General features: G+C 42.8%; 1 protein-coding gene across 1 annotated transcript; it reads right to left on the bottom strand.

Annotated features, from left to right (window-relative positions):
* Window positions 1-559: 559 nt before the first annotated feature.
* Window positions 560-1,483, bottom strand: LOC138262337 (olfactory receptor 1F1-like). Its single transcript, XM_069212236.1, has one exon. The coding sequence runs from the start codon at window positions 1,481-1,483 to the stop codon at window positions 560-562; it is 924 nt and encodes a 307-aa protein (XP_069068337.1).
* Between the last annotated feature and the right edge of the window lie 24,736 nt (window positions 1,484-26,219).

Here is a 26,219-nt window from a genome sequence, read left to right as displayed (position 1 = left end):
GTAATTATAAATTGTGCGCTTGCCATGCACAGCTAGTTACTCCACACATTACATCACTCATGACATGTTCTGTACCATCATTGCTAGCATCACTGCAACATGCTAAATAACATCTTTGATTAGATGACTGGGCATGGCGGGCGCGAGTCAATGTGTATGTGTGTATATATATATATATATATATACATTTATATATATATATATATATATATATATATATATTTATATAATATATCAGACAATAAATGACAATTGTTAGATTGTTAGATCAACACCTTGCGCAAATGTTAAAATCTATCTATTTATACATGTTTTTATCCTTTGTGTATGGTAATAATTGTAACTAATAACACAATAAAGTATTCCTTCATTAATTTACTGCAGGGTAGAACCAGCCCAATAATGGACAGCATGCCTATTTACTCCAAACAAGACATCTTGGACTGTGTCACTGTGACCCTGTTCTCCTTAGGGTATCCCTTTTTCAATGGGCCAAACACCGTTTCATGATTCTAAACTGGCAGTAAAGGATACTACTTAGCTTGTCTTCCACGAAGGTCTACCTTCCAAGTGCTTTCCGTAAAGCCCCTATGACGTCTTTGTTTCTTAAACTGTAGATGAAAGGGTTCAACATCGGAGTCACTGCTAGGTACATTAAACTTAAGAAACGATCTGAAAGAACAGATGTTGATGAAGGAGGCCGTACAAAAACTGAAACTGTTGACCAGTAGAAGAGTGTGACAACAGCAATGTGTGAAGAACAGGTGGAGAAAGTCTTACGCTTGGCAATGGCAGTTGGCATTTTAATTATGGTGTTGAGGATGTGCACATAGGAAATTACAATACACAGGAATGGTACACCCAGAATGAAGCCTGCCTCTACCATTACTATGAGTGTAATAATGGTGAGATCTGAGCAGGAGAGCTTCAAGAGAGGTGCAATTTCACAGTAGAAGTGATAAATCTTGTTGGAGCCACAGTATGTTAATCTAGAGGTCCTCACTGTGTAGTGTAATGAATGCAAACACACAATCACCCATGATCCTGATACCAGGAACAATAACATCTTTATATTCATCATCATGGTGTAATGAAGAGGCCGGCAGATGGCCACATACCTGTCATAGGCCATGAGTGCCAGAAGGAAACTATCCATGTTACCGATGGAGTGGGCGAAGAACATCTGTGTGAAACAGCCCATAAAGGAGATTGTCTTACCTTCAAGGAGGAGGTTGATTAAAAGGTTAGGGATGGTAGTGGAGGTGAAACCTATATCTACCACTGACAAGCAGCTGAGAAGATAGTACATGGGTGTGTGAAGACAAGAGTCCTTGACAATCAGTGTGACGATAATAATGTTTCCAAAAAGTGTGAGGATGTACATCATGAGAAAGAGGACAAAGAGGAATTTCTGATGCTCACCAAGGTCAGAAAATCCCAAAAGGATGAATTCAGTCAAAGTAGTTTGATTGCCTTTATCCATATCCATACTTGTTATACCCTAAATAAATAGAAAATGGCAGAAACCATTACCAATCTAAGCAATGAAGCTGTTTCAGTAGCGCATGATAAAAATATAGTAGATGGCTGTATACAATGATATTAAGAAGGTTAAACGTGTACGGTAAGTCCTTGGAAGCAGGGTTGTGTATAGTTGCACAATATGTACTTCTGGAACATCACAACGTTGTTTTTACAAAATTAGCTTAAGCATTTAAAAAATAGTCACAGTGTTGCTGCTCTTTGCAGCTACTAGAGACATATCCTGCTAGACCTAAGTGACCCCTAATCAATCACACACAAGCACCAGCATCCGTGTTGTCCTGCAGAATTCCTGATACTGTGGTGTTTTTTTGGCAGCCTGTTGATGGCTTGGCCTGAGCCTCATAAACAGCCCCGTAGTTTGGTTCTGCACCAATAAAGTGCTGCATGCCAAACTAGCCCACAAGTTTTGTGACTATGTATCAACAACTCATCTGCTATGCTATAGTGAATACGAGGCACGCTTTGACCTTGTCTTCAAATATAAACAATTACTCGACCTGATATGATAGAAACATAATGCATCATTATCAAAGCATGCCTTATGTCTCTCTACAAACGACCTGCAAACTACTTGCATTGTGACATTGTGACACTGCAAGATGAAGTCTCTCCTCTCTTGTGTACAATTGATATGACTGCACTTTACACCTTTTTTCCACACCAAAAAGGAATGGAAGCAGTAGAATGGGCTCTACTTCAAATGCCCGATATTCGAGTGAACAAAGTGTTCTTATTGGAGGTACTTCATTCCTGCCTTTATCACAGCTATTTTAAGTGGGAAGATCAATTCTATTTAGAGAGGACAGGAACCTCTACTGGTTTTCCTGGAGGTCCGTCATACACTAACATATTCATAGCAATGTTGATGACACCAAACTAATTTTAGGAACTGTGGTGTGTTCTAAGGTGATTTAACCTTGTGAAAAAGTCTTCTGCTGGGATTCCATGAATCATGTTTTCTCATGGTTTTCTCATAGAGGTGATGGAAGGTGCTCCAGAAGGCAAAATGAGAGTATATTTTCTGTAAAGTCACACTATATTTCTCAGCCATATGAATTAAGTTTGACATACTCAGTTCCAACAGGAGCAGCCTGTCAGTTGATTCCCTTGTATTTTACTGCAGACTCCCAGAGTGTTCTTAAGAACAACTAGAGCGCTAACAGTCTTACTCATGACAAAAGTGTGGCACACCTAAAGCCATCTTGATTCAATCAAACTGGTAAAACTTAAAACATTAATTTTGACAGGAACAAAATGAGGGGGTTCATTTTGTCTTAGAAATTGTGGGTAGCACTGTAGAAAGAAAAATTAGGAAATGTTTTAAGTTGGTTCACAAATATCTTTCTCTTCTATTTCATCAAATGATTCAGACATGCAGACTGAAACATACACTTTCAACACCAACAGCAGACTTCCAGTCAGATCCCTGGTGGTCAGCAGCTTACTGTGTTCTAATGACCAACTAGAGTGCTAACATTCAGAATGTGTGCCAAAAATGTGGCACAACTGAATGTCATCTTGATGGAATCGAAGTGGAAAACTGAGAGCCTTTTCTACGGAGGATACTGCAGTAAATAAGGAATTTAGGGAGCTTCAAAACAAATAATCTCCCAAGATGGCCACCAGAGAAAAAAGAGTCCAAATGTGTCACACTTACCGCCCAAATGTAACCCAATGACAGACGTGTGCATAACACAATTTTTTAAAAGTTTTTTTATACAGTTTTCTATAGTGTAGACTTCACCCAAAGGCAATGGAATGCTTTATATAAGCATCAGTTACATCACGCAAGGACACATTAATTTTGGTACGCAATGATAACAAATAATTTAAAAGTGCTTTGTCGCTATTTGAGAACTTAGAAAATAGGTCTTCATTTTAGTTTTTTAGAGCACTAACCATAATTTCGATGGGAATAATTTTCCCATTTTAATAATTTCTAATGAAAATTCTTTAGGTATTACAGTTTGATTACATCAGGAGTGCCACACTTTTGTAATAAGTATAGAATCTTAGCAATCTAGTTATTCATTAGAATACTGTGGCGAGGTAGAGGCCAGGGGCAAGGACTCAGATAATTGAGGGCAGGGAGGCGGGTGCAGAGGCAAAAAGCTGACCACGCTGGCCAGGCGGGAGAGGCAGTGGCAGTAAAGCGGACCTTGGAGGGCAGGGAAAAGGGGGACAGGGGCAACAAACCAACCATGCAGGACAGGCAAGAGAAGATGTGGCAATATAACAGACCCTTGAGGGCAGAAGAAAGAGGCAGAGGCAGGACAACCATACTTGCCAACAGACCCAATTCAGCGGGAGACTCATGATGTTTTTTAAAGGCCAATAGTACTTTCATTTATCAGCCTCCTGCCTAAAAGCGCCTCTTTTTCAATGTAAGTCAATGGGAAAATCAATTCCCAAGGTCTTTTTTTCAGAATCTCACAATACACTGCTAATTACTCCAGATATTACTGCACTCATGACAACCTTTAGAACATCAATAACAATATCAATGAAAGATTAGCAGTCAAATTATTGACGAAAACCTATGCATGGCAGGGGCGCAAGTTATAGTTACCTTAGGGATCAAGTTATAGTTACTTCTAATAACTCTAACTGCTGAATTTCTATGGTTTTCTGCAAGTAAGTTCAGAACCTAACCATAACATCCCTTTAACCTTTGGATTCTTAAGTGAATGCTAATGTTTTTTTAAGCTATTTAGCTATTTCCTAACTATAACAACCCTGTTGCCTTTGTTTTTTCCAGTGAATATTATATATATATATATATATATATATATATATATATATATATATATATATATATATATATATATATATATATAATTATTTCATGCAAAGCAGTGCAGTGAACTTCTTGCTGTGCCACGCTACATTATGTGAAAGGCAGAGGGCAAAAATGCTCTATATTTAAGAAATGGAGCATTTCTGCTCTCTCCTTGTGCTGCTTAGCACCAACATAGGAACCCCTGTACCATATCATAATTGCTCATTTTGCACATACTCTTGCAGCTAGTAAAAACCAGTTAATTTCTAGTGGGGACCAACATTTCTACTCTATCACCACCACCACAGAGACACCATTTTGTTTGCTAGCCCTCCAGTGGTTGAGCAGACAGGGCGACCCTCCTCCTTTTTCCCCACTTCTTGCCTGAGTCAAAAGTTGCTCATGCCAGAGACATGCAGCGGGTGATCTGCTGGCATGACAAATGCAAACTCATCATAGCCCATCCGCGTCCAGAGCACAGCCAGTGCTAGTCATACTGCTCAAATTGATACAGGCTTACCCCAGGTAAGATCTTTCATTAGGTAGATGTTTTTTAATTTAAGTAAAGGTGGATATTTCACACTGCAAGTCTTTAATCAGCAGTGTGCCTTCGATAGCTGTGGGCTGATCCTGAATGAGTTCACATGTGAAGCTGAGAATACCCCACAGGAAACTGGTCTTACCTACAGAGTCTGATGCATTGGCTGTGAATCTCCCTCCAAATAATCCTTTGAGGTGTTTAAATACTCTCTGACAACATTTAGGACTTCATGTATTTAACAGAAACATGGCTGAATGAATCATCAGCTCCTGACTTAGGACTAGCTATTACCACAAGATATTGTATCCTATTTGTCAATCGTGTAAGTAAAAAAGTAGGGGGCGGGTCGCTGATATATTTAGAGATACCTTTGAGGGCACCTCCACCCCACTAGAGTAAAAACATGTTATTGAGACTCTGTCTGATTTTTAGTTTTAAATTAGTTCCCTCTTTTTCCTTTTCAGGCAACTCGTCATATAGGCCCCTGGACTGCTCAAAGAAGGGCTTTCCCAAAAGTCTCGACCTGATTGCTGAACTGTCCATGCAATATGTAAATTTCATGGTTATGAGAGGGATTTTAATGTACACATGGATTACCTGAAATGCTAGCAGGCCATACACTACAGTGCTACCTTGGCAGTTTTGAACATCCCTCAAAGGGTTTAAAATTCCACAAATAAGGCAGGACACACCCTTGACCTGATTTTTTTAACATTGATAATCTACAAGTTTCTCCTGCAAAATTGTCTTATTTTGTCCGACCACTTTTCAATCCCTTGATTTTTTTGAGGTGATAGTGAATCAGAAGAAAGCGATCTCTCCTCCGTCCTTTTCCAGAGCAAGGCATAAATCACAGAGACATTTCTTTCTCAAAAGCTACAATCCATGATGCCCCTTGTGAGAAAACAGGGCTGATTGCAGAGGCCCCATAACTTTTTGCCCCCATTTTCCACTTTTTGCTGGTGTTTTCCTGACTTTAAAGGTGCCCTGGGTACTGCTAACCAGTCCCAGGGCCTGTGCTCTGTGTAAAATGGATATGCAAATTAGGCTAATTATAAGTGGCTAAGTTAACCTACCTATAAGTCCCTAGTATATGGTAGGGCATGTATGTTTAGGGACCACAGCATAGGTGGTGCACACCTAGGTGCATTGCTGAGGTGCCCAGTGTCATTTTAAAAGCAAGCCTGCCTTGCTGGCTGCTTTTAAATTAAAGTTATATGCAAATTCGACTTTGGAATTAAAGGTACTTCCAAAGTCTTAAACTACCTTATTTTTACATATAAGTCACCCCTAAGGTGTGCCCTATGTGCCCCTAGGGCTGGGTGCCATGTAACTATAAGCAGGGACTTTATAAAAATAGATGTATAAGCCCTGGTGAGGTAAAAACAGCCAAATTCGTTTTTCCCTCATTGAAGTAAATGGTCTTCATAGGCTAGAATGGGCAGACTTTATTTTAAATTTGAAAGTCTCCTTAAATGTTGCATACCAAGAATTTGGTATCAAATTAATTGTTGTAATAAATCCTACAACTTCCAGTTGTTGGATTTAATATAACTAGTTCAGGTAAAAAGTTTAGACTTTACCTAAAAAGTTGCCAATTTCAGCTCTGCATTGTTTTTGCTGCTGTGCTCTGATTGGCCAGCCTGCAGCAGCTTCTGCCAGGCTGCCTTGATGAGGTGTGAAGTGGCCAGGCTTCACACAAAGGAATGTGCTTGGGGGAGAGAATCTCCCCTCAGCAGATGGTGAGGCAGGAAGGGGGAGGGCTGCCAAACTGGTCTTCAAAGGCAGAGAAGGACATTTGGAGCACCCAGCAACACCCCCACATCCTGCAACCCCAGACAATTAGGTGCCCCCTTGATTAGATTAGGAGAGGGCAGGAGAGGGGTGTGTTTATGATTTTTAGCCACACCAGTGGGTGGGCTCAGCCAGATGTAACCTCCAAAAATCAGATTCATCCATGTTGGATTTTTAGAGACTGTTGCCTTCTGGGATGGATTTTTGCCACACTTCCCAGGAAGTGGTCATCACAGGGGGACGACCCTGTCCCTGATTGGAGAACCAGGGCCCCCCTGCTTTTCACCCAGGAGCAAGGATAAAACTGGCAGACCTGCACCCACGCCTCAGATTCCCTCCAGAAATCAACAAGAAAGGAACTAAAGAAGAAGAAGGACTGCCCTGCTGGACCCCTGGCCTGCACCTGGACCCTGCACTCAGAAGGACTGCACCAGCTGCACACTTGGGCTTCACCACAAGAAGGACTTTGCCTGGTTTCAACTGGTTCAAGGAGGGACTCCCTGTTTGCTACAGGTGAAAAATTGCTGAACCAGAGTCCCCTGCACCAACTCCTGAAGAAAGCGACCAGCTGACCACTGTCCAGTGGCCAAAAAGGAGTTTGCGCCAGGTGCATTCTGGGAGTTGAAGTCCGCACCCCCCAAGGACCATCACAGAACTTCTGGACCCTTGGGGTGAGCTGTGGACCCCAAAAGAACCTTAAAAGAACATCTGGGTGAAGCCCCAGAAGTTTGGAAAAGATTTGAGAATTTTTGGAAAAAAGCTCCAGAGAGGGACCGCCGCGGAAATTCTAGCCGGCTTGCCTCAACCGCGACCCGGCCTGACTTCGTGGTTCGTCCCGGTAAAGAAAAACATCCAAAAAAGAGACTAAGGGGGTTATTCCAACTTTGGAGGAAGTGGTAATCCGTCCCAAAAGTGACGGATATACCACCAGCCGTATTACGAGTCCATTATATCCTATGGAACTCGTAATACGGCTGGTGGTAAATCCGTCACATTTGGGACGGATTACCACCTCCTCCAAAGTTGGAATAACCCCCTAAGTCCGAACGTAAAAAGTTGACCGGGACCTCCCAGCCATCGTATCCGAGAAGGGCTCCATGGACGTCGGATCAAGATCCAGGTTTACCCCGGTCGAAGGATTTTCATCTCGAAAAAACGACTAAGTCCGAAGGTAAAAGTCTCCACAGAGGAAACCCACATCGCGTATCCGGACAAGGGTTCCAGGAGGTCGGATTCAACTGGCAGGTTCGTCCCCGTGAAGAAAAACTTCAAAATAAAGACTAAGTCAGAAGGTAACTTTTTAACCAAGGCCTCCCGTGACCTGTAGCCGAGCAGGGCTCCATCGCGGTCGGCCTGAAAGTTTGACTTTGCCCCGGTCGAGGTGCAACCAGATGACCCGATTGGCGCTTTTTGTTTCTAAGCGCTAGAAAAGTAATAATTCTTTAAAAATTCATATCTCCGGTTCCCCTAAACCGATTTTAATCGTTTTTGTGTCATTTTAAAGATAAAAATATAAACTATTTTTATAAATTGGTTTTGGATTTTTAAACTGTTTCCTGTGTTTTATTTAATTACTGTTTTGTGATATTTGAATGCTTTACACTTTGTCTCCTAAGTTAAGCCTTGACGCTCGTTGCCAAGCTACCAAGGGTTGAGCTGGGATTAATTTACTGAGACCTAACTGTACCTATGTGGAGGTTAGTGGCTTGTTTCTAGGTGTAGGTACCTACCTGCCCTACCAATAACCCATTTTCCAACACCCCTGTTAACTGAGAATCTGGATATGGACGTGGCCAGGTTTAATAAATAGTTAACCGATGCCCTGGACTCGATAGCACAGTTAAAACCTCTAAAAGTAAAGAGGACCAAAGCTTTGGCCCCATGGTTGTCGCCTGAACTTTGTGAGAAAAAAGCCACTGTAAAAAGCTAGGACAGGTATCAAGAAAGCCTGTGGATGAAAAAGCAAAGATCCAATGCAAGGAAGCATTGAGAGTCTTCTGCAAAACTACCAGTGAAGTGCAGAGAGAATATTTTGTCTCTAGAATTTTGATGGCACCTAACACTTCTTGGGAAGAATCAAAAATTGTTTATTCCTTTCTTTCCCCGGAGGCTGTGAAAAGCAATTTTAGCTCTTCTAGGGAACTGTGTGATGACCCATCACTATTTTTGATGAAATAATTAAAAAAATCTATGATATATCGCTGGTAAGCCCTGGAACAGAGACATTGATAGTGGTGGTAACAACTCATAAATATGAACTATCAAACTTCCTTGAAATTCCTGATGAAGTTTCTTTTGAGGAACTTAAAAAATGTAAATCAGGATCACCAGCTGACCCATGTCCACGTAGAATTTGAAACTGATATAAATATGCCCCTACCTGCCCTCAATACCAATCGCTTCTCAATAAAGCTGATACCATTCACTCTAAGCAACAACCCATATGGAACTATTTCCAAGAGTGAGTGTAGATCAGCATGGTACACAGGCAAATTTAAAATATGCAGGCAGTTTAATGTGCACACATGGAAGATACTTGTACAGTAGGAAGGACCAAACTGTGGAACTTGTGTGGTGGAGCAAAGAAACAAAAGCTGCACAATACATGTGGTTCAACAGTTCACAACACATCATTATAATCCCATACCTTACAGCTTGAGAGAGTGAATTTCAATTCTTTCTAAACTGTGCATAAACAACAGAATACCCTATAAAACACACAAAAGCAAAATTTGTCTCACTTACGCTGATTCCCGCTTTAGCTGTCAGTGTAAAGACAAGTGAGAGGAAAATATCAAGGTCCCCACTCCTTCTCCTGTTAAAGGGAGTGGTTACTCTTGATAAAAACTGGAGGGAGTTCCAAAGTTTGGGGGCATTTTCTGAGAAAGAATCTGCCAGGGCTTTTTGTTAATGGTTTTTGGAGGAGATGAGAAGCAGGGTGTTGGTGCTTCTTAGATCTCTTATCTGGACAGCCTTTGGGAGTTTGTCCTCGTGGTGGGCTGGTTTAGTGGTGTGAAGGACTTTGTGAGCGAGAAAAACAGTTTTGAATCAGCAATGAGCTTCAATCTGGAGCCACTTTAGATCTTTCAGGGAGAGGAGACATGATTGTGTCTTCTGATTCTGGTGACCAACCTTGCTGCTGCATTGAGTGTGGCTCTTAGGGCAGGGGGGGCAGAATGAGATTTTGCAGTGTCTGTGAGGGTGGCATTCCCATCATCCACTCTATACAGAACCAGAGCTTGTGTGGCAGTTTTGAGATCATTTAGGTGGGGAGAGGCTTGATTTTGTTCAGGAGATTTAGGTTGTAGAAGGCGCTCTTTGCTGTATTCTTGATGTGTTAGCTCATTTACAGGCTTGAGTCCAGTGTGATTCCCAGAAATTTGGCAGAGTCAGACTAAGACAGATTGCATTTTAGAGTGGTAATGTAATTTCACCACTCTTGGATCTAGGGGGTCTGTCTGTTGTTGGTCAGGAGAAGAATTTCTGTTTTCTGTTGGTTGAGTTTAAGGTGGTTATGTGACAACCAGTTTTCGATTTTTATGAGAGTGGAATTTAGCCAGCATACATCAACTTTTGAGGATACTTCCAGTTATAGCTGGGTGTTTTCTGCATAGAGGTGGTAGGGAATATTTGCTTGTTTGAGTATGAAGGTGAAGGGCTCATTGTAGATATTGAAACGTGTAGGTGTGAGGACTGAGTCTTCCGGGACACCCCGGGATATAGCAAATGTATCTAAAGTCACATTTGTTATCTTCATTTGTTGAGAGTGTTTATGTAGAAATGATGACAATCACTGCAGACTCATTCCCCCTGCTCCGATCTATTGAAGGAGTTCAGAAGAAGCTTGTGGTCAACCGTGTTGAAGGCCGCTGATGGCAAAATGCTTTCCTTCATGGATGTTCAGCTACATTAAAATAGGACTGACTCGATAAGACTCCTGGTATTTATTTTGCAGCTGTTGTAACAATTTATAGAAATATAGTTCATTTCAAGACTGCCCACTGTTTATTTTTAACTCTATTTTGCAAATTAGAATGACAAGGGCTATTTGCATATAGACTATGTGAAATTGGAGTTACAACATGCCTCACTGTGTCTCTTTCTGTCACTCTGCTGCATGATACTCAAAATATTTCTAACCAATTGGGATGACTACTGCTTCAGTGAGCACTAAAGGGAGCGAAAGATGGCCCAGGTGTACAGCCGCACTGCTTGTCTAGTGATTGGTGGTAGAACAAATGTCACTGCATATGTAATTGAAAACAATGCTTCTCCTACTAATAGCTCCATGAGCTTAAGTGGAAACATTGCACCCCATACTAATGCCTCCACTAGCATAAGTGAAAATAATGCACCTCCTGCTAGTGCCCCATGAGTATAAGTGAAATAATGCACCTCATAATAATGCCTTCATTAGCTTAAGTGAAAACACTGAACCTGCTATTAGTGCCTCCATGAGCATAAGTGAAAGCACTGCACCTCCTACTACTGCCCCCACAATCGTAAGTGGAAACAATGCACCTCAATCTAATGCCTCCTTGAGCATAAGTGAAAAGACTGCACCTGCTACTAGTGCCTCCATGTGAGTAAGTGAAAACAATGTGCCTCCTATTAATGCCTCCGTAAGCATAAGTGAAAACAATTTATCTCATACTAATGCTTCTATGAGCATAAGTGAAAACAAAGCACCTCATACAAATGCCTCCATCAGCGTAAATGAAATTATGCACTTCCTAACAATGTCTCAATGAGCATAAGTAAAAACAATACTTCTCCTACTTATGCCTTCATGAACGTAAATGAAAATAACGTACCTCCTATTAATGCCTATTATGCAAGAACATAAGTGAAAACACTGCACCTGCTACTGGTTCCTCAATGAGCATAAGTGAAACCAATGCACCTCATACTAAAGCCTCTGTAAACATAAGTAAAGACAATGTGCTTCCTACTTATGCCTCCAACAGCGTAAGTGAAAATAATGCACCTTTTAGTAATGTCTCCATGATAATAAGTGAAAGCATTATGCCTCCTATTCATGCCTCCATGAGCATAGGTGAAAACAATACACCTCATACTAATGCCTCCCTGAGCGTAAATGAAAACAATGCACTTCCTTACAATGCCTCAATGAGCATAAGTGAAAATAATACTCCTACTTATACCTTCATGAGGGCAAGTGAAAAAAATGTGCCTCCTTCTAATGCCTCCAAGAGCATAAGTTAAAACAATTCACATCTTACTAATGCCTCAGTGAGTATATGTAAATACAAAGTGCCTCCTACTAATGCCTCTGTGAGCATAAGTGAAAACAATGTTTCTATTTAATTATAATTCATTGGATTAAGTAATCTCTGTGTAAACAGCAGTTACTAATTTATTTACAATCAACTACTTGTGACCTATGTTCCCTCTAAATATTATTCTCCATGTGCTTCAGCAGCACCTTTGTTTGCACACATTTCTAGACAGTGAGCACAATAGGAAGTTGTGATGAGCCACCATGTAGTGATCATAAGCAGAGTGCTATCATGCATAATTGAAGTAGAAGCACAACAGGGCGCCACAAGTGGCAAACAAGCAGTATACAAATGGCAAATGCCAATGTTAACACCATGCAAAGGATGTCTCATTGGGCTAAATGGTTGCCATTGATTTAAATGGTGAGCAAAGTTAGGCCAAATAAACTCCAATTTACAGCACTAGCAAATGGCAGGAATGTTTTATAAAGTGATCTGTCAAAAGAAAGTTGATGTCATTGTGAGGCTACATTCAAATTAAGTACAATGATATTCAAAGGGTAAGTTCTGTAGAAGAATTCTAGACATTACCAACTAACCAAAGTTAGAGAGTTATGTTGACTTTCCCATTTCAAGATCAAAGATGCCCTACACATTGGCAAATCATGGACCTAGAGAACAGTACAGCAATCCTAGAAATAATCAACACATGGATACCCAAAAACACGTCAAAGATGTTTAATATATTGGGTTTGTCGGCAAAAGAAGCCAAGCAAAAGTTGAACTCCAACAAGCAATAGTTGACCTCCATCATCTGTAAACATTAATGCAGGGTAAGCAGTTACTAATATAATCTTGATGCATAAAGTTTTATGCACAGATTACATTTGTTATATATGGCCTAGAGCAAGCTTGTCTTGTCTTGCTAGCCTCAAGTCACAATACTAAATCAAAATACACACATCATATTATGGCACACCCTCCATACACATATGTATCCACAACTCAATTCTGCTGTCCTTCAGGGCTACATACTTTCTCCACTTCCATTCAGTAAATTCTCTTGGCACTGGGTTCACCACAAACTAAGTTTGTATGATTTGTTTCTTTTCGCAGTCCCTAGAACTAGAACTGTCATATTCGGAAACCTTGTCATTTTAACAGCGACATCTATGAAGTGGAATTGTCCATGCTCACTCATGCATTTGGACTCTTCGGTCATTTTCAGGAAACTTAAAAAAAATCTTATTCTTAAAAGAGCTTCTGCGACCACCACTGGTACACTTAGATTTTTATAACACTGAAAAACGTTGATGTACATGTGCTGCATAAGTAACCATAACATGCCATAACATACTTTGGCTTTGTGTCACCCTCTCTATCAATTGGTCGGTCTGTTCTGCTCTCATTCACATGTTGATTTCCCCACCAAAGCCCACAGCAGATGGCATTGAATCAGTCCACTTCAGCCACTGGCTTACTTGCACTGTGTTTGGACATCATTTTGCATACTCATACGTGCACATTCACATAAAGAAGGGTACTTCAGTGGCAAGTCTGGCGGGCCAATAATTTTCTTCCTAATAATTTTATATTTTCCATGATGTATCTTGCTTTTGTGATTTTAAGTCATCCGTGTGTGATTAAAGTTTACATTCAGATGCAGTAATTCGAATCCAAACATCTATTATCTTCATGCAAATAAGAATCATATTTTCTTGTCATGTAAATAAAAACTAAAAAGGATCTCTAACCTGTGCTATGTCCACTGCTTGCCAGGAAATACCAGTACTATTCAATTAAAATGATATGCAATACATTTTTTTACTTTTATTTTTTTATTGCAGTAGTATGGCTGCCATGACTAGGAGGCGTTTCTTTTTTCTCCTGTTTATTTACGTGGCATTTACAATTGCATTTGCTTGTCATAATGTTTTTTTTCTTCCAGAAATTAACCATTGCACCAGTTTACCGAGTTAAGAACGGCTGGATGTGTCTGTTTTCTCATCCGAACAAAATAATGTATTTTTTGCTTTCTGACTCAATCAACATTTCTGAAAGGTGTTTGTGCTATTGAAACAGTTTATGAAATGGAATAAAACAAGCACGTTTAAGGAAAGCTTCAACAAGTTTACATATATTAAATGTAGAGTTTTTACATTGTGAAATAGATCCTGTGTTTACAATGTACTTAAACTTTATTGAAGATAAAGCATTACTGTGGTGCTATACATTTCGCAATGAAATGCAAGAAGCAAATGAACACTGCACTGACCTGCAAATGGAAAGGAAAACTAACAGTGAGTAGCAGCACAGAGCACAATAAAAGTTACAAGAGACAGCAAATGTTCAATGGAAGAAAGAGGTGAGAAAAACAACCAAATAGAACAATGTCCATAAAAGCTTAAAACGTGCTTTTAGCCATTGTTTGACAGAATCTTCAGTGAGATTTGTGTCCCAGACAGAGATTGGCACGGGTCCTTCACATGAAAGTTAAATGTTGGCACTGAGGGGTCAGCACCTCCATCCCAAGGGCATTTTATTTAAGCATTTGTTTATCTTGAGGCCTGACAAGGAGTGTGAGGCAGCTGTAAACCAGCACTGTACTGCCCTCAAGTGTTCATTAGTTTACTGAAGTGAAGTTGATGGCACATTCAGCCCCGAATGATTTTCTCCGAGTTTTTACATGTAACTTTGACAGTTAAGTGCGCGCTCTCAGAACCTTTGTGCATAGCACCGGGAAACCATGCTCAGCCGCTCAAGCGTGCACCGAAGAGGGAGCACAGGTTGTGGCACACACAGTCCCTAGTTATAAACAAAGACATTAGAACTGGACCATTATACATTATTACAGCTGAGTTCTGACATTACAGTGCCTGCTGCCGGAGCCAGCAGCCCAGATGAAAGGAAAGTCAGCTCACCAAACGTAATTGAAGTAGTTGTTTAAGGCAATGGAAACAGAACACTGATTTTCTTTCTTCTGCTCTATTTGAGTAGCTTACAATGACAAGCAGAGAGAAGATGCTATCTTTTGAACGCCTTAGAGAAAAGCTAGAACCTTTCTGCATGTTTTTACACATTCCAAGCTACTACAGCTTCATTGCTTAAACTGACTAGAATTGAACTGGTTCTAATTTCTGTTCGCAACATATATCTAACAGATTTATGAAGTGTTTAATTTTGCACTATAAGTTTTATTTTCATTCTTCATGTTTGCAAACATGCTTGCTCTTTCATATGAAAGAGCTATGCACCAAGGTTTTAAGTATTTTGTGATAATGGTGATATTGTGACCATGTATAATAGGGGATAAAATACCGCCTGGCTACTTGATAGTGGTACTGCAAGTCACCTCTTAATTCAATAATCTTATGAAGGAACTCTACCTTCAGTCTCATTCCTCTAAATGGTTATTTAACTACTTGGTGACTTGCAATATCCTTACAATGTACAACAGGGGGTATTTGATCCCTTTTATTGTGTTTTTATTATTATCTATAACTATTCTTTTGGTACACAAATTTCTCTGACATATACAAAAGGAGAATGAAGAAATTTAGTATTTTATGCAATCCCTTAGTTGGTCACACAGTCATTCAGTTGGCCATTCAGTTACTCACTTACTAACTCACTTGTTCACAGCGGTCCACTGAGAGGTTTCGTACTATTATATACTAATACAAGAGCATTACATACAGAAAGTGTGCTTGCATGAACGTTGAACCTACCAGTCTAAAGTGGATTCCTGATGACTCTATTAAGAGGCCAGGAAGGGCTGGTGCTGTATTCACTCCTATGTGCCTGCTGCAAGTGCATAAGAATCCCTGCTTTTGGATGCACAGATTAACAACAGCGTGCCTTGTGTTTGTCTCAGTAAGGGCACATACAGCTCCGATGAACTCCAGAGGTAGCACTTATGTCTGGGGGGAGTACCAAAAACAGCAGTGGTGGTTTAAGGCTCAAAGTAGTTTGTTGATGAAACATTTAGAAGTCACAAAAACATAATGGGCCCTGTTAGACTTGGTCATCTCTAACTGTACAGAGTATTATACAGGGTACTGTTAGAAATACAATAATTATAAATCTATGGAACAGCTGAATCAGCATCTCTTTCCCCTTCACTCTCATACTCTGGCTCATATACATCCACTGCTGTGGCCCTTCTCCTGTACACCGTGAGCTGCACTGATAGCATTGGAGATTTAGTCAGGCAGCAGTGTGAGTGCAGAGATCTAGTTGAAGGTGAGGTGGTATTTAAGCTTCTTACTGGGGACCTTGGGAGCTATATTCCTTTTCAGAGGTTCCCCCTGTGACCAGAGGAATCACAGGAGGAAGAGCAATTGTGATGTTTGAAACACATTTATCACTGTTGCAGCCTAAGAGTTGAAGGGAGACAAAAAAAAACTTAAGTGTTTGTTTCATTTAGTTTGTTTAATTTAATGTTAATATTGAACATTTGCTGCCTTCCTCTAGATTTAAGGTGATATGAATGATCTAAGATTTTCACATCTCATTAAATATCTAACAAAGAGCTATAATAACTGCCTTTTAAAAAAGATTAAAGAGGATCCTTAGCAGAACAAAATGCAACAAGTATGAATGGCATGGCAAAAACAAAAGTTTAGGAATAAAATAGACAATCTTTCAGCTCTCTCCGTGATGACTAGAAGTTGTCAACCTTCTTAAAATTGGTCTATACCATGGCTTAGTTTTCAAAAGGTACATTTTCAGCTGACAAATGTTGACATCCATCATTTGCCAACATGAGCCTGTAGATCAGCCCACTATGGCCTTGGTGGCACATAAAGGATGATCAGCAAAGTTAGGCCCATATTTATACTTTTTGACGCAAAACTGCTGCGGCGCAGTTTTGCGTCAAAAATATTACCGCCGGCTAACGCCATTTTGGTGCACCGTGCGGGCGTCATATTTATACTTTGACGCACGGCGGCGCAAACAACAGGTGGGAGTCATTATTTTTGACGCACACCGCGGCGTCAAGTCGTAAAGGAAAACAACGTTAATGCGGTGGAAATGACTGTGGGTCGATTTACGACACCGCAAACCGGATATGCGCCCTTTTTTTTGATGCAATAGCGTCAAAAATCACAGCGAACACAGCCATTTCACCAGAGGAGAGCCAAAATGGATCCCAGATGCCACTACAGACCCCAGGGAGATGACAGCAGACCAGGAACCAGCCAGGAGGACCCACACAAGAACCAGGACACTTTTAAGAAGAAAAGAAAGTGTCACTTCAGTGCAGAGGAGCAGGAAATTCTGGTTAAAGAGGTGACGGAACACCAGCACCAACTGTTTGTCACATCAAAGTTGCCATTCAGTAGGAGAGAGGCTATATGGCAACAAATTGTTGACAAGATTAACAGTGTGGCAGAAGTACGCAGAACGGTCATCGAGTGCTAGAAACGCTGGTATGACTGCAAACGCAGGACCAAGGCAAAGATGGCAAGGAACAGGAAGGCAGCACTGCAGACTGGAGGGGGAAGTCCAGCACACCAGGAGGCCCTGGGCCACATGGAGGAGATGGTCGCAGCCGTCATCCCTGAGGAGATCGTCACATGGATTCAAGGACAGGACAGCGCAGACTACCAGGACACAACGCACATGCAGGGTAAGTTGCATGGGGAATTAAAATGCACTAATGTCAACTGCAACTGGGGGGGAAATACCTACTACACATTGCATGTAAGTCATCAGATACATGGAGTGGCATGGGTAAAGGGGCACGGCAGGGGGGCATGGCCCGTTCTGAGAAGACCTGGGGCACACCATTACACAACACCGAGAACAGTCCCATGGGGGCATGCTGTCATGCCAACGATGGAGCAAAGGGAAAGCCACAACAGGAGGGAAGGCCACTACGTCATACTGACATCCTGGCACTCGTCAGCCAACATACCTCCTACATTAACTAGGGCCCTATTAGCAATCCTCTAGCCAAACCGACAACTGCAATGTAACTGCGACAACAGTTGCCACTACCAACTCTGATCGTTGTGCAGCTCAAGTATCCATTGGCAGTAACCTCCCCATGGAACATACATACCTAAATTAGGGGGTGAGGATGACATCTGCAACAATCTCCTGAAACAAGACAAAGGCCCCAGTACACTCAAATGTCAATGCCCATAGTTGTCACAAACATCAGCCAAAGTAAACAACAATAGGAGCGACACAGCACTAAGGACACACCCATGCTGCATATGTCAGGGTCCATCCTGTGTCTGGGTAACAAGGCAACATCACAAATGTCATACTGCTCAGACAACAGCATTGAGGAGGGGACACATGTAACTGGTCACTGAAATACACCTTCACAGTCAGAGGACGAAATAGGACACTGATACGACTATCAGGGCAATCCAATGTAACACACATTACCCAACATCAGCAGGACCCATTAACAATGTCAACATCCATATCAGATCATAATATTGCCATGCATAGGATATGCAACATGTCAATTACATTTAAGTTGATGTGAACGATCAAGGATTGGGGCCGGTCCTGATAGTTAAGTGTGCTGCCAGGGCCATCAGAACACCCACAGCCAGTGAAAGGTCTCACCATGAGAATGGATATACACGGAGGGTCGAGTAGGAAAAGAAGGTGGCAATTATCTATTTGGCATAAAGCAACACCTAGAGGAGATGAGGCTGACAAGTCTGATAACTCAATAACATACATGTGACACACAGGTGGGCCATAGGCCTGAAACAATGCCCATGTGAAGGACTGCAGATATTAATATAAAACAAGATCACAAAGTGAATTCATCAAAAGGCAGGCACGTCACGTCAAAATTGTCACAACACAGACACACTAATTGTACCCTGTTTCATTGCAGAGGAAGATGGAACTCCTGCCAATATGCCTGATGACATGGATGACGAGCCGATAAACATTCCCCAGGAGACTATCCAAAAGGTCCTTGAAACCCTCCAGGCCCCACCTTCAGTCACAAGGAGGAGCACAGAACAAGCAGCCATCGCAGAGGATCCACCCACCACCCCAACTGTAAGACCTGCCAGCTCCAATACAGCTGAGGACTCACACGACACTGGAACCAGCTTTGAGAGAACTGTAGTTAAAGTACAGCGGGAGCTGGCCAAGGAGGTGCGGGTGGGGATGCAAAATATGGCAGCGAGCCTTGAGGGGGTGCGTTCGTGCATGATGTCATCTGCAGATCAGGCAGCAGCTATGCAAGCCCTAACATCTATCTTGCAGGAACTGCAGAAAACCCAGAAGGAAATCAGCACAGCTGTAATACAGTTGACCCAACACCTACAACAGCAATCCTGTCAACGCGTGCACGAATGCAACATTGAACCCCTCAGGGCTGACCTGGCTGCCTACCATCGTGATGTGGCTGCTATTCTCAAGAACCAGCAGGCCCTCCTTGCAGCAGCACTGCCCTTAAGACCTTCACAGGGAGCAGCGACTGGGATGTCTGACTCCACGTCTTCCAATACTGAGGTGTGTGTTGCCCCTTCACAACCAACAACAAGGACAAAGCAGGCACACACACACATCAGAAGATCACATTCACAAGGAAAATGACCCGGAAGCACCAGTCCCTGCCACATGGCCAACTATTACCAAAGTCCTGTGTTTTGAAACATGACAGTCTTACAACAACTGTACTCAAGCACTGTTCTGCTAACCACTGTATAACTTGTCACCTAGCCCAGTGATTGTCTCTCTCCTACTCATTGGCTAAGTCTGTCCCTCTGCACTGCCTGAAACAGCAACCCCAGCATGACAAAAGCATTTAGGTAAACCCTTGTGTTGGATCACAATGGAAGATATCACTATAATGGACTCACAATCATGGACAATGTACATATAGCACTACAGCACTTTTCAATAAATAGCACGTACACAACAAATCTGTCTCTGGGTAATGTGACATATCAACTGCGCAGTAGATAATTGAAATGTCCCTACTGTCAAATAACGTAGCTTGTCAATACAACTGTCCAGATATTATGTAGTTAGAGAAATCTGCACAGTGACCATGATTGCATCATACTCTGCCCATCCTGAGGGAATAATCTGATGAAGTGAGAAACCATACACCACCATGCTGTGTTGGACAGAAGAATGCTTCCTCAGGGGATAACTAAGTCATCAAATAGTGCCCGCTAAATGTTGTCAACGTGCAAAAATAACACAATAAACATGCCACACTAATCTAAGTAAACACTAAAAAACTGCACAAATGAAGGTGTCTGAGTTAACATACAAATAGGTAATCATGCCGAACTGTGTCACAAATGATGTATGAGAGTCATGAAGACAAGAATACAAGATTGCCAATGAGAACTCATCTTATAAGGGTGTGCATGATCATCACACTGCAGTCAGACCTAAAACTGTTTCCCTAATATCAAGTCTGGAAGCACTGTTAGTGACTTTGAAAACACACTTATCAACAGAAACACATTGTCATCCATATTAACTGTGATTGGTGGTTGCAACAAAGGGTAGACACTTTGCAAGGTAGCTCTGGGTTAGCTGCCAATCGTACAGATCAGTTGGGATTTGTTTGTAGCATTGGACACAGATGTTATAGTACAAAAGAGATGTACACGGAATCCAAACCCACTATCAAGTACCATTCAACACATACTATTAAGGGGTAACCAAATATTTATTAAAAGCTAACCATAGATGAGGAAACTGAAGGAAAAATCTTACCTACCCTAATCTACCCTGACTACTCATTACCCACAACTGTCCCTAACTAACCTAAGCTACACTTACTTATCACATGTAATGAAACGTTCTAAACATCTACCCCCCACCCCCCTTATGAGACGGGACACATTGAGGACAACACATACTAACCTAAACACATACTATACTATACTAAACAAATATATTTTTTTTTGGTAATTTTTTTTTTTAAATGTTTATTTTTTTATTTTTATTTTTTTACACACAAGAACCCCAACATAGCCCATCACATGTAATAAGTCAAAAAAGAAAGAAGCAGGACCCCCTACCCCCCACACACTAACACTGACTAAACTAACAGCCTATACTAACACTAAGCCCCCTAAGCCCACTAAGTATAAGAACAAGGAAAGAGGAGGGAGGGGAGGGTATCATGTCCATCTATTCAACTGTCTAGAGGTTGTCCCTCCAGAGGGTCCTCTTGATATCCTTGACCCGCCGTTTAATGGGCTGCACGTCCCGGCTCACGTGGCTCACCTTGCGCAGCACTTTGTCCATCTTGTGTTCAAGTCTATTGAAGGCTGCAGGGTCAACAGCTAGAGCAGTGGCAGCCTGGGTACCAGTGGAGGAGGTCTGTGTGGGCTGTCCTGCACCGGTGGCAATGCTGGGGCCAGGAAGTCCAGCAGATGTAGATTTAAAATAGGCAGCTGTGGGTGGGGCCACCTGGCTCTGATTGGTGGTTGTTTCTGTGGTGGCTGTGGTGGGCACAGTAGGCCCACCCTGTGGGAAGGATCGCCATGCCCGGGAGCAACGTTCATGGCGATATCGCCGGGCCATCCTCCGGAACCCCGACTCCACCAGCAGGATGTGCTGGTATCTCATGGCCCGACGCTAAAATTCACGGACCTGGTCTGGAGTCATGTTAGCTGCTGTGAAGACAAATGCAGATATGCCACATTAGTAACTGCATTGTGTGAAACAGCACAGCAAGTTAATCAGACATTACATCTACTGTACTTCTAACAGCTCATATCACGATGCAGAGCATCGAATGTCCCTGAGGAAGTACATGGCAGGCCAGACAACAAAGGTCACATCACACAAAGCACATTCATAACCCACAAGATGGGTAACAACTGGCCTTGACTTGCAATCTGAGTTCTGACAGTTAACATCTAAGAATCATGCTGCATATCCTCCACCAAGAGCTGGGCTACAAATGTCAGTGTACGGAAAACAAAACTAAAGCCACATGGTCTGCAAGTTGTAACTGGACTTTCCAGTATGGTACCAAGTGCCAAACCTGAGTGTGTATACTAGTATGCAACCAAACCGTCACTTATTCACAGGTATGTGTAACATACTAGTAGCATCAATACTTGGTACCCCATTCACAAACCCATGGCCGTGTTTGAGGGTGGGCGGTGGATGCACAACTATAATTTGCCAACAACATGTACACCGAGGAGTGTATAGGCTAATCCACACATGTTTGTCTCTACAGACACACCACAGGTAAGGTCTATCTACATTTTGGAGTCAGCAAACCCTAGAGCACTCATAGGGTCAGACATGTCAGGAAAATCAGAACTTAGTACACAACATATACTTCCAGTGAGGCCTGACTTACATCAGACACAGAGTTGCTAGAACACCCATGATCATGAATTGCATGCACACCTAGGCCATTACACTCAGGTTCCACAGACTTGATGCACTACATGTGGAAGTACATGATGCTAGGAGGTTCTACCTACTGTTTCAAAATTACGTGGGTAAATAGTGAAGCAGATGTCTATTGGGAAGCTATTAGCTCCACCAATCTTAGAGAATGTGGGTCTGACAGGCTGACTAAATAGGGGCTGACTTCTATTGCGACTCTTGGTGATACAAGTGTCATACATATGACTATCCCCTGTACTCACAGTGGGGCCTACAGGGATGTCCTGCAATCCCCACATGATACCATTGGATACGCATTGGCTAACTCAAAACATGTGAAAATACGAAATTTCCTAGCTATCGTGAAGGAAAGTTTCAATTCTATTAAGGACACGGAGGCGAGGATTATGCAGATCTTTATGCAGATCTTTCTTCACTTTTAATTAAACAGCAAGTTCAAAGTAAAACAAAACATGAACAAAAAAAAAAAACTACAAGTTCCATGAGCCCGCCGCCATGGTAACGAGTATCCAATGAGGTGCACTCCTTCACGTTGGTATAAATATCCCGAAATGCGTCACACTTCCTCGACTTCACTGCGGAAGGAATCCTGGTAGAGTCAGTTGGTCGTAGTTTCGGAACCTACCAAAAGAGGTATAATTAGATGCAAATCCGATAAAACACAGATACATACCGACTGCAATAAAGTCATGAGCCTTAAAATACCTCTAAATAGAATGTGATCACATCTGAAACAAGTACTACATGATGTATTTAGAATATGATCAGAATAACAATAAACAAATGTACAAACTCAAGTATACTACCTTGTTACGCAGGTAGATGTAATCGGGAGGGGACATACCAGCGTAATGTATGTGGGTGGGATAATCCTCGCCTCCGTGTCCTTAATAGAATTGAAACTTTCCTTCACGATAGCTAGGAAATTTCGTATTCTATCACAGGACCGGAGGCGAGGATTATGCAAGTTTAAAGCTTACTCACCACAAGTGCGGCTGCTTCATGAATTGGTTTAAAGTAAAACTTCTTAAAAGTAGATTCTGAAGACCAATCAGCAGCATGCATGATGTCCTCCAATCTGCCCCCCACTTGTATGGCTTTGGAAGCCATAGCTCCCCGAGTAGAATGGGCGCCAAAAACTTGAACATCTACTCCTGCCTCAGAGAGAATCCATCGAATCCATCTGGCAACGGAAGGGGAAGAAACCGCCTTGAACGGTTTATAGAAATCAATAATTGCTTGACACCTGGAGGTCTACAAGAACTGGTTACTTCCTCATAGACTTTGAGACATCGAACCACACATAGCTTCGGGGAATCAGGAAAAGCGGGATAGGATACCGACCTGGTATTAGACTTTGTCCTCCTTGCAATAGTAAACGTGACTCCCTCTGGAGTAAAGACACGAGCGGAAATATCCAATGCTCTGACATCGGACACTCGCTTACAGGAAATGAGGCAGAGAAGCATGGCTAATTTGGCTGACAATTCTTTCAGTGACAAAGATTGGTTGTCCCGCCAAGAGGACAAGAGATTAAGAACTAAGTTCACGTCCCAGAGTTCCGAATATCTGGGTTGCGGAGGTCTGGAGAGTCTAATACCCTTAAGAAGTTTACAAATCCAGGGATGCTCCCCGATCGGGAGATTGTTAAGGGGCGGGTGGCCCGCCGAGATGGCCGAACGAAAAGAATTGATAGTGCGATACGCTAAGCCAGATTCCCCTAATTCCGCAAGGAAATTGATGATGTCGGTAACACTGGCCCCCATGGGATCGCAGTGTTTGCCCACACACCAACGAGACCATCTGTTCCATGCAGATCTATATCGTTTGCATGTACCAGGGGCCCAGGCCTGTGCGATGAAGTTATTAGCTTCCTGCGAAAGTCGGTTGTCTTGCCAACAATGCCGGAAATCTTCCAAGCTATGAGGGAAAGATGACCCTGAAGGACTAGAGGGTGACAGAACCCCGACGGATCCAGGAGTATTGAGGGAAAATGCGGGAGGCGAAGAGGACACTCGCACGAGAGTTCCAACAGGGTCGGGAACCACGGCTGTGACCTCCACCAGGGGGTTATCAGAACCACCGTCGCCTCTTGGCGGCGAACCTGAGCCGCAACCCGCGGAATAAGGAGAAACGGGGGAAAAGCATAACCCTGAAGGGTACCCCAATGTTGGAGAAACGCATCTACTGCCGCCGCTCCCGGATCCGGCCGCCAGCTGAAGTATAGGGGAAGTTGAGCATTCCAACGAGACGCAAAGAGATCCACTGAACAGGGACCCCAACGATCCATGATCGGCTGAAAAAACCGAGCGATGTAGTCGCCAATCGCTGGGATCCTGGAGAAACCGAGAATTCCAGTCTGCCCATACATTCTGGGTTCCCGGAAGATACTCTGCTGTGACTGAGATTTGGCGTTGAAGGCAAAAATGCCAAAAATTCTTCGCCAGTTCCGCTAGGGCTCTTGATCTTGTTCCCCTTAAGCGATTTATGTATTGTACCGCCGATACGTTGTCCATCCGTAGTAGAACAACACATGAGACTTTGTCTCTCGTGATTAGATCCAGACGAACCATCCAGTCTCCTTGTAAGAGGAGGTCGCGGAGCATGTGAATACCCTCCATCTTGAAATGTCTGTAAACCACCCATTCGTTGAATGCCCGAAGGTTGATAACGGGACGAAACCCCTTGTCCTTCTTCTCCACCAAAAAGATGTTGCTTACGAAACCTGTGGGGTGAAGGGAAGTGAAGGAAATGGCTCCCTTGTGGAGAAGGGCCTGAACCTCTAACTCTATGAGCTCTGAGTTTTCTGCCGAGAACACGATGGGCGGAGGCAGTTTCTCCTGAAGTGGGGTACCCCAGAATTCTATCTGAAAACCTGAGACAGTTTGGAGAACCCATGCGTCGGAGGTAATGCGCCTCCAATTGTCCTTGAAAAACCTCAATCTCCCTCCAAAATTTTTTGGGGAAAAAGGGATAAGCCTCACCAGAGGGACCTCCAGGGGCGTTAGATGCTCCTCGCGTGTTTCTGGACCCTCAGCCTCTTCCCCTGCCTCTGTTGGGGAAGAAAGTTCCTTGTCTGCCGTCTCTCCAACCGTTGTTCCGGAAGGAACTGGGGCCTTGCTGGAAAGGACGGCCGGAAGAGCGACCCCTGCCTCGCCCGGCCCCGCCAAAAACCTTATTGGGAAAAATCTTTTTAATGGAAGATTGCGCTTTATCCAAAGCCGAAAACGTAGCCACAAATTTCCCTAATTCTTTGACAAAAGGGTCGCCAAATAAATTGCCTTGGGCAACAGCCCCTGCCTCCGAGTTAGATAGTTCCCCTAATTTGGGGTCAATTTTGATCAATAAAGACCTGCGTCTTTCTGCAGAGATGGCACAGTTCGCGTTGCCCAGGAGACAAACAGCTCTCTGAGCCCATCCTGCGATGATGTCCGTCTGTAGGGGAGTGTTTGCTTGCCTGGCACGCTCCGCCAATTGAATAATCTGTGTGAGGGGACCAAGGACGTCAAGAAGTTTATCTTGACATGCTCGCCAGGAGCGGTCAATCCCTTTTTTGGGATCCTTGGTATACTTGGCAAAAAACGTACACATTTTAGGGTCAATATCAGGTGTAAAAGCGACCTTATCCGATAAAGACGGGCGTGGGCACTCCGCCCGTAGCCGGGCCCGCACCTCCTTGTCCAGAGGTTGCCTAATTTTGCTGGCGACATACTCAGCCACCTTGTGGTCTGGGCGCCACTCCGAAGAACGTGGATGGTAGATACCCTCCGGCTCAAACATATCGGAGTCAGAATCAGCGCGATCCGAAGGATCTGGTAGGGTAGCCCCAGGGCGCCAAGGGCGACCTGAGTCGTCATCCAAAGATGATGAGTCCTCATCTGAACCTCCCATGAAGCCTTTGGGGGATTCCAAATCAGGGTTCCATAGGTGGTGAAGC

This window comes from Pleurodeles waltl, chromosome 10 (genome assembly GCF_031143425.1).
Source record: "Pleurodeles waltl isolate 20211129_DDA chromosome 10, aPleWal1.hap1.20221129, whole genome shotgun sequence".
Lineage (NCBI taxonomy): Eukaryota > Metazoa > Chordata > Amphibia > Caudata > Salamandridae > Pleurodeles > Pleurodeles waltl.
This window is presented reverse-complemented; position numbering and strand designations above follow the sequence as displayed.

Bases quoted from the DNA above. Each gene is read 5' to 3' on its own strand.
- LOC138262337 (XM_069212236.1), bottom strand. From the start codon at position 1,483: ATGGATAAAGGCAATCAAACTACTTTGACTGAATTCATCCTTTTGGGA.